The sequence below is a fragment of the Oratosquilla oratoria genome, chromosome 5 (genome assembly GCF_046742065.1).
Source record: "Oratosquilla oratoria isolate Oo_2021 chromosome 5, ASM4674206v1, whole genome shotgun sequence".
NCBI lineage: Eukaryota > Metazoa > Arthropoda > Malacostraca > Stomatopoda > Squillidae > Oratosquilla > Oratosquilla oratoria.
In genome coordinates, this window is record NC_134781.1 from 9153375 (window position 1) to 9173097 (window position 19723).

A 19723-nucleotide genomic window follows, 5' to 3' on the forward strand; every position below is an offset into this window, starting at 1 on the left:
TGTGAAGGGTTTCTGTGGTAACACGTGTTTATGAGGTGACCTGGTTTGTGGCAGTGTGTACAAACCAGTTGTGTTCTTGAAGGAGAGTATTGGCATGAGCAATGTCAATTGCAAGATGTATACCTTCATCTCACATTATGTGAGGGGGACTGTGTGACATAGGCTATTGTGTGGGTGGGTGTAATGGGTACTGACTGGCTCTGGATCATAGTTTTGTCCATGTCAGAGAATTTCTTGGAGAATTTACCTATTTAGATACCTGGTTTCAATGGAATAGTGACTAGTTCTCTGGAGTGTGGGTGTAAATGGGAGAGTAGTCAAAAGCATGCCATGAGTGAGACTATGTGTTCCATTGAATTTTTGTCTTCCGAGACTGAGTCTGACTTTTCGAGGCTTTGTCTAAGTTAATTTTTTAATGTTGAAGCAATTTTGACAGTTTTCTCTTTGGTGTGGAGTGGACCATGATTGTAAGTTTTAGCCAAAGAGTATAGGGGGGAAAGTGATCTAAGTGGTTCAAATAAACCAAAGGACTTTTTAAAGTGTTCTACAAATTCAGGTAATGTGTTATTCTTATCTATTCTGGATATCAATATGGAGATTTTTTCCTTTGTCGTCTGTGATGTTTCTTCGTGTTATCTCTGATTCAGCCTCAGAGAGGAAATTGTGTACAGGAATGTTCTTGCCATTAAAGAAAGGTAATGTGGTCTCATCCTTGACTACGTTGATAAGTTTTTGTGTTGTCATGGTGTTTTGAGTAGCAGGTGAATTTTCTGAAGAGTTGTTAACAGAAGGAGGGGACATATTTGGTGTATTGGAAGTGTGCATAGATTGGCTGCGTGTACAGGGTTGGCATGTCAAGACAGAGGGGGTTTGGACACATTCATGGACTAACTGATAATGACAATAAAAAAATATACAAAGACTGTATGCCTCCTAGGTGAAAATGAGAACAGAAAAATATCTACTTACCCAAGAGGATATAGGAGTTTTGGCAATGGGACAAATATGTGGTAAAATGCACTGCTGGAAACAGGGAGAAGTTAGTACAATGTATTGGCTGGTGAATTAAATAGAATAGATATGAACATTTACATATAAAAAATAGGAATAAGTGAGATAGAATTGAAGTGTGCACCCATGTGAAGCTAGATGCAGGATGAGGAGCATTGGAGCATTGGCTCATAGAAGATGATGGATGAAGAGGAGCGTTGCCTCATAAGTAGATGATGGGCGAAGAGTGTTGGAGTATTGAAGCGTTGCCTCATAAGTAGATGATGGACGGGGAGTGTTGACTTGTAGAAGATGATGAACAAAGATTGATGGAGTTGGCTCATAAGTAGATGATGGACAAGGAGCATTGGCTCGTAGAAGATGATGGACGAAGAGCGTTGGAGTGTTGCTTCGTAAGTAGATTATGGATTAGGAGCATTGGCTCGTAGAAGATGATGGATGAAAAGTGTCGGAGCATTGGTTGGTGATGCTGGGAAGAGCATAGTGTTGTTGCTTCAGAGGAATGCAGTGTTGAAGTTCTAATTTTCAACTGCTCCTGCCAGAATGTAGTCTTAGTTTTGTCTCTCTTGCTGTTACCAAAATGTAGATTTGTAGTTTGAAATCTACTTTGAAGGTTTGGTGAGACAAACCAGGTGAAAGTCTGTTCATTTTAATGTCTCCATCTTCTCTGCAGTCATGAAGCAACCTCCGAGTAGAATTTACAAGGTACAAGCTGGTTGTTGCCATTACACAACTAGAAATGGTTTATTTTTTCCTATACAGTATCTGCAATGTACAATGCATGGACCGAGTCTGGACACTTAGTATCCATGCATGGAATATTTACATAAGATAGAGAACATAAAAGAATTTTATGGTGGCTGTATGCTGATAAAGAAATAAAGTGTTGACATATGTTGACCTGGTGGTTTGGTAATGTTGGAGAGATGTGTCTATTGTTCTGCCAGGTGTTTGGGTGTGGTCCAAAGCGCCTGGCTCCTCTGGCTACGGTCAAGTCCGATGTCAATAGAGGGTCCCTTGGGAGTTAGAACCAAGCACAATGGAGGGTCTCTTGAGAGTTGTCTGAAGATGTTGGATTCCTCTCTCACACCACATGTGTATTTACTTACCGTAGTTATATTATACGGGAAAGGGAGCTGTGCTCATAGTGATCCATCTTTGTATCTCTCAGCATCTAGTTTGTTCTGAAATTCTTGTATGGTTTTTGCACACACTAGTGTTTCATCCAATTTGTTCCAGACATCCACCACTCTCTGTGGAAAACTTTTTTTTTTTTTTTTTTTTCAGATTTCTTCTATAATTATCTTTTTTGAGCTTCTTTTCATGTCCTCTTGTTTTTCTTTTATTCCACTTCAATAAGTCTTCTCTGCCAAGGATTACCATGCCTTTCATGATTCTGTAAATGGCCAGTAGGTCTCCTCTTTCTCTTCTTTGTTCCTGGATTGGTAGTTCCAGTTTAGACAATCTTTATTTGTATGTCAATTTTGAAGGTGTTGGTGCCATCTTTGTCATTGCTCTTTCTAATTTCTTTATATTCTTTTTTGTACTGGGTGACCATAGTGTTGCAGCGAACTCCAATCTTGGTCTTATCAGTGTGACTAATATTTTTTTAACATCACTTCATCCAAGTAATTAAAAGCCACTTTTATTGATCTTAGTAAATTGTAGGTTTCTCCAACTATTTTTAAGTGCTTGTCTGGTGACATGTCTTTGTTAATAAGTACTCCTAGGTCCTTTTTGGGGCTAACTTTTTTACTTCTTTTGTACCAATTTAATATTGTCCTGATAGTCTTTTTTTTTCCAAAATCTATTATACTACATTTCTTGATATTGAAGTTTACTTCCCACTTTTGGCTCCATTCCCAGACTTTGTCCAGGTCTCTCTGTAGTGATTCACAGTCTTTTTCCATACTTTAGTAATTTTGCATCGTCTGCAAAGTTTATATTACATTCTACACCTTCATCCATGTCATATAGCAAACATTATCGGAGCTAATACTGAACCTTGTGGGACTCCAATTATCATTTCTTCCCAGGTCAAGTTTTTATCTCTAAGTACCACCCTCATTTTCTCCCATTCAAGAAATCTTCCATCCATTTTAATAATTTTTCTTGTACACCTATTGTTTTGAGTTTTCTTAATAGCTTTTTGTGTGGTACTTTATCAAACACCTTTTGTAAATCCAGGAAAGCACAACCTGCCCATCCGTTCCTTTCTTGCATTATATCTATCAACCTTGAATAAAAACAAATCAAGTTTGTGGCACATATTCCTCCTTGTCTGAAGCCAAATTGTTTTGAATTCAGTATATTGTTATCTTCCAGATGTTTATTCCATCTATTTTTGATAACTCACATGGTTTGGCTATTGTGCTTGTAAAGGAGACCAGTCTATAGTTTGTTGGTTCTTCCTTATCTCCCCCTTTATATATTGACACAATATTTGCATTTTTCCAATGTTGCGATACTTTTCCTTCTTTTAGTGAGCAATCTATTATCTTACATATTTTGCCCATTAGTTCATCTATATATTCTTTTAGTATCCAATTTGCAGTTCTGTCTGGTCGTGTGATTTTCTGACATCAAGGTTTATTATTAGGTCCCTTATTTCTTTCTGTGTCACAATTATTTCTTTCATTAGGGGATACTTTCTCCCTTTCCTTCATCCCAATTGTGTGTATTTTCATTTGTGAATACAGATTTGAAATATTTATTCATAATTTCAGCCGTTTCTACATCTATATATTCCACATTCCCTTGACGCAGTTTCACTATTTCCTGTTTATTTTTTAATTTACAATTTACATATCTGTAGAATAATTTAGGTTGATCCTTACATTTATCTATTATGCCTTTTTTTTTTTTTTTTTTTTGCATATTTTTACTTATATCTTGGTTTGGTATATATTTGCCACTTGTCCATTTTTTTTTTTTTTTTTTTTTTTTTTTTTACAAGCTTTGTCTCTTCTACCTTTTGTCTCACTACATTTTTTGTTGTTGTACCAGCATTTAATGTACACCTTTTCCTGTTTTTGTTTTGGTACATATCTATCCATTCCTTCTTTATAAATTTCTTTTAATATTTTCCATTTCTCTTCCATCTTTGTTTCTTCATTAAAGAAGTTTTCCCAGTTCACTTTTTGAAAGAATTTCCTAAGTTTCTCAAAATCCATTTTGTTGTACATTAGTCTTCTTTTTCTGTGCTTCTCATTTCTTCCCAAATAAATTTCCTCTTTTAGTTCAAGCTTAATTAGTATGTGGTCACTCTTCCTAGTTAGTACCTTGTATTCCATTTTATCCACAACTTCAGGCTCTGACATAAATATTAAATCTAGTCTCGACACTTCTTCATTATTTCTATATCTGGTATTCTCTTTTACCCATTGAGTCATTTAATGTACACCTTTTCCTGTTTTTGTTTTGGTACGTATTTATCCATTCCTTCTTTATAAATTTCTTTTCATATTGTCCATTTCTCTTCCATCTTTGTTTCTTCATTAAAGAAGTTTTCCCAGGTCACATTTTGAAAGAATTTTCTGAGTTTCTCAAAATATTAGTCTTCCTTTTCTGTGCTTCTCATTTCTTTCAAAATAAATTTCTTCTTTTAGTTCAAACTCAATTAGCATGTGGTCACTCTTCCCAATTGGTGTCTTGTATTCCATTTTATCTTCAATTTCAGGCTCTAACATAAATATTAAGTCTAGTCTTGACAGTTCTTTATTATTTCTATATCTGGTATTTTCTTTTACCCATTGAGTCATTATGTATTCATTGGCCATTTCCAGTAGTATATTTCCCCAATGGTCCTTTCCACCTTTCACTGTCATCCTCCCAACATATTTCTTTAGAGTTAAAGGCACCCATAATTACTAAGTTTCATCCTTTCAGTATTTCATTTAATGCATGCTGTGTGTCTTCTAACATTTTGGAATAGTCACTCTCTTTCTAAAAATATTTTTTGGAGGCACATACACCACTACAAATTTTCTACTTTTCATGTCACCATTATCAACTTTTATCTTAACCAATTCCACATTATTATTTCCTTCTGTTATCTTTGTCACATTTAAGCCTTTCTTAGTCAAAAACATGACTCCACCCTGTTTCTCCTCTCTATTTTTTATCCAATGATTATATAAACCTTGTCCCACAGTATTTGGTGGTAGTGGACCTTTTAATTTTGTCTCCACAATTCCCATTATATCCGGTTTCTCTTCTGCCAGATAGTCATTTAATTCATTTAGTCCTGAAATCATGCCATCTATGTTGGTATACATTTTTTTTTTCTCTCTCTCTTTCTTTGTGTCCTATGTTTCCTTTTTATATATATATATATATATATATATATATATATATATAATTTTCTCAGACTCGAGTCCAGTACTCTCAAAAAGAAAAAAAAATTCAGTCTGTTCTTCTGTCTCTCTCTCTCTCTCTTTATTAGCTTCATTTCTTAGTGTCTTTTCCCTCTTTTTTTTCTCATCACTAATTTTTTCTTTTTATCCATATTTGTAATTTTCACTTTTTGCCAATTTTGCCATTTTTTTAGTACTTTTTCTGCCATCATTTGAGACCTTAGGTTAATTTTTAGTGGTCTATTTTTTCTTTAGAGTATTGTCCCATTCTATGCACTTCCTCTATTTCCTTTTCCATTTCTTGCCCCTCTTGTATCTCTTTCAGAATTTCTTTTGCTATTTCTTTCCCTTTTTATCCCAAGTATCTAGCTAGATTGTGGTTTTCTTTAATACCATAAATTACTATACACTTTTTTTTATCAATTGTGTCTCTGACCCAGTTTTATTTCTCTTTGATTAATTTAATGACTGTTTCTTTTGCATTTTCTTCCACTTGTACAATTTCTTTAAAATTTATTTTTTGTTTTCTTGTGTGCACGCTAGACATCTAAGAGTAGAGCAGTTGCCAGTTGTCAGCTCCCCATGTGTGAAAACATGAAAAATGAAACTGAAGTTTATAGAGAGAGATCTTGGACCCAGTCCAGAGACTACTGAGTTCAATCCCGGTTGCACCTCCTGATGGAGGTAAAGAGATTGATAAATTTTGAAAATGGGCAGCTTTGTTGTTTATCATGCAGGATCACCACATGCAGGTACCTGTCACTGGTCCCATATCATTATATACTTACTCAAATTGGAAACACTTCATTTTCATTTGTTTTGTTTTAAATTGTATTCTTTTTCATGCTTTCATATCAGGAAGACAGTGCAGAGTAACACAAAACAATCAAATCTCAGGAACAAAAAGACTATATAAAGGAGTCCCTCAAGGTACAATACCACCTTTACTATTCAGTTTTTTCATGAGTGAACTCCCAAGCCCTGAATCAGAACTAAACACCAATGTTTTCTCATATGTAGACGACCTATAAATGAAAACCCACCTTAGTAAATGGTAAACACAAAAGACAAATAACTTTATACATAATAGATGTGCAGGTGTTGGTGCCAATTGTAACTGTGATCCTAACATCTTATGCTGGTCCTAACCTCATACATAGATGGTAGAAGATTTTAATAAAACTTCTGTGTTTTCTCCCATGAATATCATGAATTACCTCTGCTGCAATATCATAGCTGATTACATTGGCTTCTGGATTAGGAAATCAAACTGGTCTCCTTAGTTGCTAGACTTTTCAGGAGAAAATATGTGTCTAACAAAATTACTTGGTATTCAGCTATTCTAAGCCCTCTTAGGAGAGACATGTGCTATTTTGAGATCTTTCATATCTGGTCCTCTGGTTCTGATTTTCCAATTTCTACTGTCATGTCATTTTTCAAGACCATCACCACCCAACCTCCCATTTTATTTCTTTTGTCATGTCTCCAGACTTTGTATCTACTATTCTCCAATTATAGATAAACAATTTTTAGCTAATACTAAGCACAAAATATCTGGTTCATATACCATCAGGTAGTCATTGAATTTCAATATGGGTGATAGTATACAAATATACATTAGCAAGTGCTATTTTTAGTTTCTTTGCACTGCTTCCAGCGCTGCCTTGGTCTCTTCTCTCTTTCTATACCATTTTCTCAATTTCTGATATAAAAATCTCTAGAAAAATATACTTCTCTTGTTCTGTCCTATCCTCATTCCTGTCCTTGACTTTAATAAAAGTTCTCTAGCTATCACCTTTTTATTCTCAGTAACATTTTTCCTGATCCAAATGTTATTAAAATTACTTGAGCCTGCTAACTTCCATGGCCTGTCTGTTACCTTAGTTGCATTTCCCATAATTATAAAAGTAATTTCTCTACCACCTCATGTTCCTGTGATTTCATTCATGAAAGTGAATCAGCCTTGCCTGTATGTTTGATTTCTTGGGCCTATTTCTCCATTTTACAACTGAAATTAAAAAACAACATGAACACTTTTTTCCATAGAGCACGTATATACTTCAACAAGCCAAGAATATTTGGTTCTTTGGTAAGTAGCAAGTCCAGTCTCATTGGAGTGCTTTCTCTTACTTGTATAATCCTTTTACTCCTTGGAGCCAAGATAAGAGGGAGGGAGGGGGGTGAATGGGAATGGAATATGTGGTGATGGAATGGGTGGGAGTGGATTTTATGCCTTTGTAAGGGCAAAAAAGCTGCTGGTATATTATATAGTATTCAAAAGATAATTATCCCTGGATTTTTAATCATTGCATGCCTCCTAGTTCTCTCAATTTACCTTCTTATTAAAGTCTCCAACTAGGATTATATCACCACTTTCTGTTGTTTTCCATAGGATTAAAGATGTGTACATTGAGTGAGGATTTGGCCTAATGACTCCAGCCTTATTTGGGAAAAATGGAATTTCTCACTAGTTTTTTCTTGAGCATGAACTCTGATCTTCTCAGAATCAGGGGTGGCATGCTTTTTACCTACCATGTCTGTCATAAACAAGTAGCATTTTATAGGATATTTTTCATCAAATAAATTTGTGGTGAAGAAGCCTGTGCAACAGCTGCTTGTTCATGCCAACCGCTTTGCTCCGTTGCAGGATGAAGAGGCAGAGCACCAGGAGATCCTTGTGGTGGGAGACTCCAAGGTGTGAAACTGTGACGTCATGCTGCGGCGGAGGACAAAGCGGTGTTGCTTCCTTGCAAGTCAGCTGGGTTATGATTTCACCAATGGAACCTTAATATTAAAGGAACAGAAGCAGATGAATTTGGATTTAACAGTTTTTCACTCAGGAAGCAACGATGTGTGTAGAATAAGGAGGGAAGAGCTCGTTAACAAGAGCATACACCTTGAGGAGCTGAAAGCTCATTGTGGTCAGTATGTGGTCTGTGGAGTCCTTCCAAGGTAGTTTATGCTTATGTTGGGAAAGCAGAGCTAAAGGGGCAATGTGATTTTGTAATATATATGTATTCAGCAGGGAATTTACTTCATTTATTTTTGGTTTCCATCCTGTTTTATTTCATGTTCCTGATGGGACTCAGCACAACTTCAATGACAAGAGATTTTTGTAAACATCATTTGGATGGCTCCTGTGAGGCTTTTTCATGATGATATTAGTACCAATGACATGTACCTGCAAGTAGTGAGCCTGCAAAGTAGCTGTTAGAAAAAAAAAATTCACCACTGCCTATTTTCAAAACTCATCAACAACAGTCTCAGGACTGGACTCAAGATCTTTTTCACTTTTAACTATATTTTCTTGTATTTATCTAAGGAGAGCTGACAACCAAAGACTGTTCACTGGTCTATGGATTGGGCTCAAGATCTCTTTCATCTTTGACTATATTTTCTCCTATTCATTCTTGTAAGGAGACCTGACAACCAGAAACTGTTCCTCTCCCACCAACATAAGCTGGTGAGACATCCAAGTTTTAATGGAATAGAAAGATTTCTCATTTCCTGTAATTTTCCAAATAGAATTGAAATGTTACATGGCCACTTTTTATTATAGGCAAAGATATTTAAAAAAGTCAATAATGTCCTTGCTTTTGCTCTTTTTAGGAATGTCCCCTTTGGGGCTACAGAGAATAGGATGTCAAGTCCTATCCTCTCTCCCATTTTATTCTTCTTTTACGACTCAAGTGGGAACACTTGGTGGCAGTATTCCTTTTCCCCTACCACAATTTGGTGAAAATGGAAACATATATTCAGAGAAGTGGTGCAGGACATTATTAAAAGTGGGGGGACAGCATAACTGAGGGGACAGTCATATTATGATAAAGTAGCATAATTTCTCTATGAATAGAGATTTCCTCTAACACAGACAAAATTATGTGTGGCTCTGGTCCATAGGGGCACCCCATATAAACCCTATAGTATCAACTGTATGCTGTTGAACAGATTTTAACTTCACAATAACATGCAGCCAATACCTCAAATAGGATAATGGTGTGGCCTTGCTGTGAATGTACTGTGTCTTGCTGCATTGTATTTGACTCAGGGCAGTTGGCGGATGCAGAGATGACCCGTCATCCATGAGGAGCTGAGATGGAAAGGGTGAAAAGGGTGGTGGAGGGGAGTGAAAGAGGTGGGAATAGGCTATCTTCTTTGTAAGGTTGACCTTTCTTACATGAATCATATCTTTTACCAAATAGGTATTTATACTAAACTGTATTTTTTCAAATTCTTAGACTTTTAATTTTTTCATTTCATTTTTATGACCTCTTGAACCCCTCCCAACCCTAGTCAAAAGATCTCTTCTTTCAATGTAGTCTGTCCCCATCAGTGATCTGAAAAATGTGATCAAGTTATTTCTTTCTCTTTGATCTTTCATTGTTGGCAGTTTAGATGCTTACAGTCTTCGCTCATATGGCTTTTCTCCCAAGCTAGGAACCATTTAGTTTTCTGCCATTTTTCTCTTTATATATGTATACAGTAGAAGCCCGATTTAACGGATATCAATTTAGCAGAAGCTCAAATTAGCGAACTGCAAATAGCAATAACGAAAATGCTCAACTTAGCGGAAATGGTCTGCTAAGTTGACCATTTTCCGCTAGCTGGCCAGACGTGCGTCTACAGAAATAGCTCAATTTAGTGGGAACGGTCGCCTAAGTTGAGCATTTTCCGTCAACTGGCCACATGCGTGTCTCAGAGTCCAATGTTACCAGATGTTATCAGATTGTGGTGGTGGAGTCAAGGAAAAAATTATAATTTAGTATTTTGGAGGTACAGTATATAAATATATATACAGTATATACGTACTATAATATATATACAATAATATATAATTCAGTATATGTATCAAGTATAATTGTAGCCGAAATATATTCAAGTAGAAATAGACGCTATAATAGGAAAACAAAATAATGAAACAGTAAGTTGATGGGAAAATTCAAAATCAGTACACGAGAGTAATCACCACGAAAAACACTTCTATAACAATGAACTACGTTTTCTGCAACAACACAACAATAACGCTCACTATCCAAAAACCAACTGTCCAGTCCTATTAATCGCTAGAATTATGTACATCGAACCAAACACGAAGCTATGACTAATATTCCCCGAAATTCATAGACTATCATTGTTACACGACACACACACATACTCGTTGCAACAAATTACTGCACGTTGCTGTTCGTTTGCAATTCACGATTGTGCTGCCTATAATTCACTTACAATAATATATATACTGTATGTGTGTGTGTGTACACTAGGGAATTTTTAGGTACGTATCATTTTTACAATCCACTCTGGCAACACTGTTACACCAATGCTCACTCGCTCAATTTAATGGAAAATTCATTTTAGCGGACTGGACCTTGGCTGAATTAGTTCGTTAAATCGGGCTTCTACTTTATATATGTGTATATATAAATATATATATACATATACATATATATATATATATATATATATATATATATACATATACGCACATATATAATTATACATATACATATATATGTGTGTGTGTGTATATATATATATATATATATATATATATATATATATATATATATGTGTGTGTATATATATATATATATATATATATATATATATATATATATATATATATATATATATACACTCACTATCCGAGTTACGACCTAGATCGGTTCCGACCAACCGGTCGTTAGTCGAAACGGTCGTAACTCGGACCGTATACATTGGAGGTGTATACTCAAGGACATATGATGCAGAGCGTAAATCCAGATCAAATGTCTCTGTGGCCTCATTGTAGAACATTTGCAGTGCAAAATATCCAATACTCTTTGATTGTTATACTAAATAATAAATTGATAATAATAAATCAATAGGATAGGGTAAAGAAAGAAAATATATTACACAGGATTCTTATTAGAGACCGAAAATACAAATTAACACAAAGTTACAAAATATAAAAAATAGAAAATAGGCATGTAAAAAACACAAAAATTAAAATCCACTTTTTGGTTGCACGTCATCTACACTTTCTTCGTGCGTACGGTCGAGGGAAAGATCAGGCAGTAGGTCTGGTGAGGCACCATGGGGGATCCGTTGGTATCCGCTGGTCGAGGCATAATTAATAAAAAGAGGTTGAAGTAATAAAGGCTTAATAACATTTAAAATAATTCCCTCAAATGTACATGAAAACAAGTACAATATTCGCTTCTATGCACTGGGCTCAATCGTCGCCTCCCATGCGAAAACGTTTGGTCTCTCTTCATAAGAAAAGAACGATAATCATAGCATAACGTTATTTCATCAAATAAATATTTTATGCATGGAATAGTACAGTGAGATATATTGTCTTATTGAATATAAGATATTATACTTCAGAACTCCAGGAATATCAGTTCGTACACTACAGCTTTCGACTTTCGACCAATAGAGAACTCGAACCAGAATGAAAAGTATGAATGCAGGACTACTGTAAACCGACTATCTGTCTTGGCTTTCGGGGAAGCGCGTATCACCGATCTGGCAAAACTGCTCTTTCTGACCATTCCCACCTGCCCTGATTATCGGTGGGAACTGGGAATCGAAATACGGTATAATATCAATTCCAGTAAAATTATGGTACATGGTAGATATCGTATGGTAGATGGTAGACACACTAAATTATGGTAGAAATACCATAATTATGGCAGACAGCGCAACCTTGGTGAGATGCTGTGCTGCCGTAACTGTCGTACGGGATGCTGGATGCCACGTGCAAACGTACAGTAAACCAGTAAACTCATAATATGTGCATGTAGGCATCTGCTGAATGTGGTCGTAAGTCGCACAGGTCGTAACTCGGATAGTGAATGTATATATATATATATATATATATATATATATATATATATACATACATACATACACAATTTATCATTTGCTTCTCTCTGAATCATGCAAAGAACTAAGTGCGATTTGTGATGGCACTACTTCTCTATGCCACTGTTGTTGTATTGACCCTTGACCCTTCACTGCAGATCATTCCATTTGTGTACTCCTCTGCCATACTCAATAGCAATTTTCCTGCAACTGATCATTTATCATAAGTCAACTATTGATATAGTCACATATCTCATTATCCAGCTTAAGATAACCTAGTAGTGGTCAAATTCAACATCAATATATGTATTGGCACTATAAGATAGCTAGCAAGGGCAATTACAATGTTATATAACTCTCACAGGGATACATGAACTAACATTACCTAACACAACTTACATAAGCTATTGTGTTACACCTGCATATCTTTGTGTCATATCATGACACATCATTAAATATTATGACATGGTAATGCTTCTCTATTGTGCTGTACTTCAGTGGTTTATCTTTACTTACTCCACTGTGGAACTATTCCTTCCTCCAATGAGTACATGATTAGATTATAAATCTTGTCTGCCAATTGGTATTTTCATTCCTTAGGCATCAAATTAGAGATTCCATCAGGCCCCCAAAGCTTTCCTCACTTATAAAGTTTGTAATAATTTGTGTACTTTATTTCTACATTTATATCATATGACCTGAAATCACTGTCTACACCTCTTTCCTTTGGTAAATACTTTTCTTTAGTGAAAACTGATTGGAACTTCTCATTTATTATTTAGATTTGTGCTCATACTTCTTCACATACTTTCCCATCTGTTGTCAACTTAGAGATTCTTTCTTTGTGTCTCAGTTTGCTATTGATGAACCTGCAACACTGTCTAGGCTTACATTTGTTTTAAATAGTAGTACTATTTTTCGTGAGAGGATGAGGAGGGAGGGTCACTGTTTAAATGAAACAGTTGGCCCTGCTGTGGATGTATTTTGTCTTGCTACATTGCATCTGACCCAGGCAATAGGCAGGGAACAGGGATGACTTTTAATCCTCAAGGAGCTAAGATAAAAGGGAAATGGGTGACGAATGTGAGTGGGGTGGGTTAGGGTTGCATGCCTTCATTGGCTACATCCATTACAAGAGGGAAGAAGCCTTTTAGGATATACATATTTTGTTTTTCATATTTTTTCTTCCTTCCCACAAATTCTCATGTAATAATTTCTACCTCCTTTGCATTTATCTAATTATGATATATAGGAAAGGAATTACACTTTTGGGTCCTGTTTCTTTTTCTCCAACCATCATACATAAGCTTTGAATTCACACATAGTTTTAGTTTGAGCTATGCCAACTTCTATGTTATTGCAGTTAATCTCTATGGAAAACAGTTTCCTCTTATCTGTTTTTATATGTATTTATAAACTAATTTTGTAACATATTTCTGTGTTATTATTACACACATTTTGGAATGATTATAATCAACTGATGTAATGTAAATTATTTTTTGACATTTTATTGTTTTGACAAGGATTCACCAACATGTAGTCACATATATGCAGATATTAATGGGTTATCTATTTCCTTGCAGCTTGAGAGCTCAGGTAGACGCATAGAAGCACTACTAGGTGAAACAGGAGTAGATGGAGTCTCATGCACAGTGTTAAGTGTTGTGTTGAGGAGCCCCAATATCTCACCAACACATCATGTAGCTACTTTATGCCCACAGCCATCAAGGCAGCTCATCCTGCAAGTTATGGGTTCAGGTAAGATGAGGTTTACAGTGAGAGTGTGATATATAGTTGTGATGAGTCACACATATCTAACACTGATGTGGTACAGATGAGAGTAAAAGGGAAGAGATAGGCAGTATGTTTGTGAGAAGAAAGATGGATGTGCTGGCTTTGAGTGAAACTAAAATGAAAGGAAAGGGCAACTGTGAGTTTGGGAGTGTAGCTGGGAGGTACTCAGGAGTGAAGAGGGGACGAGGGAGAGAAGGGGTGGCTATACTAGTAAGTGAAGAGATAAGTAAGCGGGTAGTGGAGTGGAAGGAGGTTTCATCAAGGTTGATGTGGATGAAGGTGAAGCTGGGAAGGGAGATGTGGGTTTTTGTAAGTGCGTATGGACCTGGTAGTGAGAAGAGCGTAGAGGAAAGGGAGGCTTTTTGGGTAGATATAAATGAGTGCATAGAGGGATTAGGGAGAAATGTCAATGTAGTTGTATTGGGAGACCTTAATGCTAGGGTAGGAAATGAACCAATAGATGGAGTGATTGGGAAGTATGGAGTTTCAGGTGAAAATCATAGTGGAGAAATGATGGTGGAGATGTGTCTTGAAAGAGAGTTGATGATAGCAAATACAGTGTTTAAGAAGAAAGTCAAGCATAAGTACACATGGGAGAGGGTGGTGGATGGAAGGGTGGCAGATAGAGCATTAATGGACTATATAGTGGTGACCAGGAGTATGGTAGGAAGAGTTAAGGATGTATATGTTCTAAGGGTAGAGAGTGGGGGAATATCAAATAATTTTCTGGTGGAAGGTAAAATGAGAGTGGAGAATAGGTGGAGAAAGAGGAAAAGGGCAGAAGGTAGGGAGGTACTGAGAGTGAACTTCTTAAATGAGGAAAAAAAAGGAGAGTGAGTTTAAGAAGAAACTGAGAGGAGTGGGAGGGAGTAAAGGATAGAGTAGAACTAGGAGTGGAGGAGGAATGGGGATGGTTCAAGGAGGGAGTCATAAGGTGTGCAAAGATGGTGTGTGGAACAAGGAGGGTGGGAGGAAAAAGAAGGAAGGGTAGTGAGTGGTGGGATGAGGAAGCAAAGAAGGGTGTAGAAGAGAAGAAGCAGGCATTCATAGATTGGCTACAAATTTGGACGAGGGAATCGTATGAGAGGTACAAAGTAAAGAGAAGGGAAGTTAAGCATACGATAAAGGAAGCAAAGAGGAGAGCAGATGTGAAATGGGGTAAGAGTATGACAGAAAATTTTGAAAGCCATAAAAAGATGTTTAGGAAGGAAATTAAAAGAGAAAAGGAGGCGAATCAAGTAGAGAAGAAAAGGTAAAAGGTGCAGATGGAGAGATGATAATAAGAGAGAAGGCAGTGAGAGGAAGGTGGGCAGAGTATTTTAGGGAGTTGTTAAATGTGAAGGAGGATGGGGAGGGAAAGGTAGTTGCAGTGGGAAGCACTAAGAAAAATGAGAGTGATGAGTGAGGAAAATGGAGGAGAAATAGGGAAGGATGAAGTGAAAGCAGTTGTCAAGATGATGAGAGCAGTTAAGGCACCTGGTCTGTATGGATGCCATGCAGAATGTCTAAAGAAAGGAGGTACAGTGATGGTGGACTGGCTGGCGAGGTTGTTTAATGTTTGTTTGAGAGAGGGTAGAGTGCCAGAGGACTGGAGGAGTGCCTGTATAGTTCTGCTTTACAAGGGAAAAGGGGACAAGTGTGAGTGTAGTAGTTTCAGAGGGGTCAGCTTGTTGAGTGTAGTTGGGAAGGCTTATGGGAGGGTCTTGATTGAGAAGATTAGGAGAGGAGCGGAGGGAGTAATTGGTGAGGAACAGTGTGGGTTTAGGACAGGTAGGGGTTGTGTAGATCAGATCTTTTTGATAAGACAGATATGTGAGAAAGCTATAGGTAAAGGTAAGGATGATTTTTGGGCTTTTATGGATCTGGAAAAGGCTTATGACAGGGTAGACAGGAAGGCACTGTGGGAGGTATTGCAGATATATGGGATAGGAGGAAAGCTGTTAAGAGCAGTCAAGAGTTTTTACGAGAGTAGTAGAGCTTGTGTTAAGATTAGAAATGGAGAGAGTGAATGGTTTGAGGTAAAGGTGGGACTTCGTCAGGGATGTGTTATGTCGCCCTAGCTGTTCAATCTTTACATGGTGGTGCAAGAGGTGAATGCAAGGGTAGTGGGTCAGGGGTTGGAGTTGATTAAAGAAAATGGAGAAAAGTGGGAGGTGAGCCAGTTGTTGTTTGCTGACGACACTGCGCTTGTAGCAGGATCAGAGGAGGGATTGAGGAAGTTAGTGACAGAGTTTCAGAAGGTGTGTGAAAGAAGGAAGCTGAAGATAAATGTGGGTAAAAGTAAGGTGATAAGATGTACAAGGGGAGAGAGTGACAGCAGGCTGGAGGGTGAGAATTAAGGGTGAAAGACTGGAGGAAGTGGATAGTTTTAGATACTTGGGTGCGAATGTAGCAGGAAAGGGAGGAGTGGGGGTGGAGGTAGAATATAGATTGAGAGAAGCAAGTAAATGCCTTAGTGGATTGAAGAGTGTAATGAGAAATAGACATCTGGGAATGGATGCTAAGAGGAAGTTATATGAAGGAGTGATTGTGCCAACAGCATTGTACGGGGCAGAAACATGGAACATGAGAGAGGAAGAGAGAAGGAGTTTGAATGTGTTTGAGATGAAATGTCTGAGAAGTATGATAGGGGTTACTAGGCTAGATAGAGTGAGAAATGAGGAGGTGAGGAGGAGAACAGGGGTGGAAAGGGAACTGGGAAATAGGGTTGATGAAAGGGTATTAGGATGGTTTGGACACATGGAAAGAATGAGTGAAGAAAGATTAGTAAAAGAAGTGTGGATGGTGGAGGTGGAAAGAGTGAATATGAGGGGACATCCTAGGATGAGATGGATGTATGGGGTGAAAGGGGCATTACAAAATAGAGGAATACCTGTGAAGGAAGGACGGGAGAGGACAGAAGATAGAGGTGAATGGAGAGGGGTTGTGTATAGATGATGCTGTGATGCATAAGGGGGAGTGGGTAGGGGATGGGGGGTGAGGAAGTATGTATGAGAAAAAAAAAATTAGACGCAGCCCGAAGGGATTTCTCCCTGTCTTCTCCTTCTCTGCATGAGGGGACGGAGAGGGGGGGGTTGCCGAATTTATGAAGTGGCCTTGCTGTGGATGTGCTATGTCTTGCGACACTGCTTCTGACCCAGGGCAGTGGACAGGATGCAGGGATGACCTGTCATCCAGGAGGTGCCAAGATAAGAGGGAGGGAGCGGGGGTGGAGGGGAGTGGAATATATAGGAAATGGAATGGGTGGGAGTGGTTTCTATGCCTTTTTCTTTTTGGCTACCCCCCATGTAGGGAGAAAAAGCCTTTGGTATATGTATGTATGTATGTATCAATGTAAGTTTGAGGAACATAGGAAAATCATATTTACCTCTTGAATATGATGACGCCTATGTATGCATCATAACCCGCAAGTGGGGTATGTGAGAATACTGGCATTGGCTTCCTGATTATATTTAGTTTGTTGTAGCTGAGTGACCCCAGTATTCTGTAAATAGGTTTGATCATATTTTCTGTGGTGTTAAATTTATTTAGGGTGAAAGATAATGAATATAACAGCAGTCACTTTATATTTTATAATGCACGTATTGTGATGCATCATCATACATCAGGCAACCTAATGTGGATGCAAATATTTAACTCATATTGAAGAAGTAAAATTTGCAATAGGGACCTTTGACCGGAGCTTTATCTAAGTAACATTATACTATTACAGAACTGAGGAATGGGCATTAGATTTTTTCTCATACAACTGAAACCAATATTTGTGTTGTTTGTTTAGACATATCCACACCTTGGGCAGATATATGTATGTATATATATATATATTTTATATATATATATATATATATATATATATATATATATATATATATATATATATATATATATATATATATATATATATATTAAGTGGTCAGAGATATTCACTACTGCCGTAGAAAGAGATGGGTATTAACCCTGAGAGTTTGATTTCTATGCCTAAAGTACAGTTCTGTAGAAGAGACATATGCTTTACCCAGTGGTTTTTGAGGTGAAGGTGGGACTGTTTCAGAGTTTTGTAGTGTCACCATGTTTGTTCAACATGTACATAGATGGGGTGGTACAGGATGTAAATGCAAGGGTCATGGGCAGGAGATTGGAGATGGTTTTGAGAATGAAGAGACAAAGGTGATCCAGTTGCTGTTTCCTGATGAATCTGTACTTATGATTGGGTCAGAGGATGGCCCAAGGCAGTTAGTGACAGTTTTGGAGGTTATGTGAGAGGAGAAAATTGAAAGTAAATGTGGGTAGAAATTAAGTGATGAAATGTGCAAGGGGTGAGGATGACAGTGAATTGAAGGTAAGTCTTAGAGGAGAGAGGCTAGAGGAAATGGATAGTCTTAGATATTTAGGTCTTGTATAGCAGAGAATGAAGGAGTATGGGTGGAGGTAAACTGTAGTGAGGGAATCAAGTAAATGTCTGGTAGGAATGTGAAAATTTATGAGAAATGAGTGTCTGAGGATGAAAGCAAAGAGAAGACAGCGGAGTGATTGTACCCATGACACTGAAGGGGACAGAGACTTGGAATACAAAGGAGATGGAAGGGAGAAGTTTAAATGTGTTTGAACCATGGTGAGGTTACAAAGATGAATAGAGTGAGAAATAAAGGTGGAGAGTAGGGCTGGAAACCAATGTGGCAGGTAGGGTTGATCAAAGAATACTGATTTGCTTTGGACATATGGAAAGAATGAGTGAAGAAAGAAGAAGAAAGAATAGCAAAATGAGTGTGGAAGGCAGAAGTGGATGGAGCAAACTTGAGGGGAAAAATGAGATGAATGTATGGGCTGAAGAGTGCCATAGGTAAAAAATGAATGTTGAACAGGGAAGGGAGAGGACAAGAGATAGTTGTGAATAGATAAATTGACATAGTCTGAAGGAACTTCTTCTTATCTATTCATTCTATAGATTACACATGGGTGCACAAGGCAGGAAGGTTACCATGTAATGAATCAGTGGGGGTAAACCAGCTTTGGCTGCTGGGCCCTGCTTTGGATGTTCTGTGTCTTGCTGCATTGCTTCAGACCCAGGCAATGGGTGAAGGATAGAGGTGTCCCTTCCACAAAGAGCTATGAGATTTTATAAATAGAAAATAAATGGGTGTGGGATAGGTGGAGGGTGGGTGCATGCCTTGGCTGATTCCCTTTTATGTGAAGGGGAAGAAGTTTTTTGCAAAAAATTTTGCCTTGGCTGGTTACCTTTTTTGTGAAAGGGAAGAAGTTTTTTGCAAATAAATTTCAATAGGTAGATAGACCATACCCTTCATATCAGTAGTACTTCTGTCAAAGTCTGCAGTTTTTATTCTCTTTAGAACCAGGTGAAGGACCATATATGCGCATTGGTGAAATGTTGGGACCAGGCACAGTAACTCTTCAGCTGGGTACTGGACGACTGCAGCCCCTTGACACGCCTCCAGGACTTACTGTAACAGCAAACCAAAAAGATGATGTACTTGAAGTGTTAATTAACTGGGATGCAGCTTACCTTGTACAGCTCCAGGTCTGTCATGTTGAAATGCTAGAATTAGCTCTTCTTAGATGTCTGCAGTAAATAAAGTAAAAGCTGATATTTGAAATGCCATTAACATATTAGTAAACTATTTTAGTGAAAATGTGCATAGCAACAGTAGCTTGCTTGCACTAATAAGATCACTAGGAAATATGATAACAATTTTACA

The 19723-nt window shown here is 37.4% G+C and overlaps 1 protein-coding gene across 3 annotated transcripts in view; it reads left to right on the forward strand.

The window, feature by feature from the left end:
- LOC143025361 (uncharacterized) overlaps window positions 1-19723 on the forward strand; it is a 131917-nt gene that overhangs the window by 47773 nt on the left and 64421 nt on the right. For all 3 annotated transcript variants that reach the window (XM_076184901.1, XM_076184902.1, XM_076184903.1), the window contains 2 exons: window positions 13799-13973; window positions 19358-19545. In XM_076184901.1, coding sequence (XP_076041016.1) covers window positions 13799-13973; window positions 19358-19545 — 363 coding nt within the window. The remainder of the gene's footprint in view (window positions 1-13798; window positions 13974-19357; window positions 19546-19723) is intronic.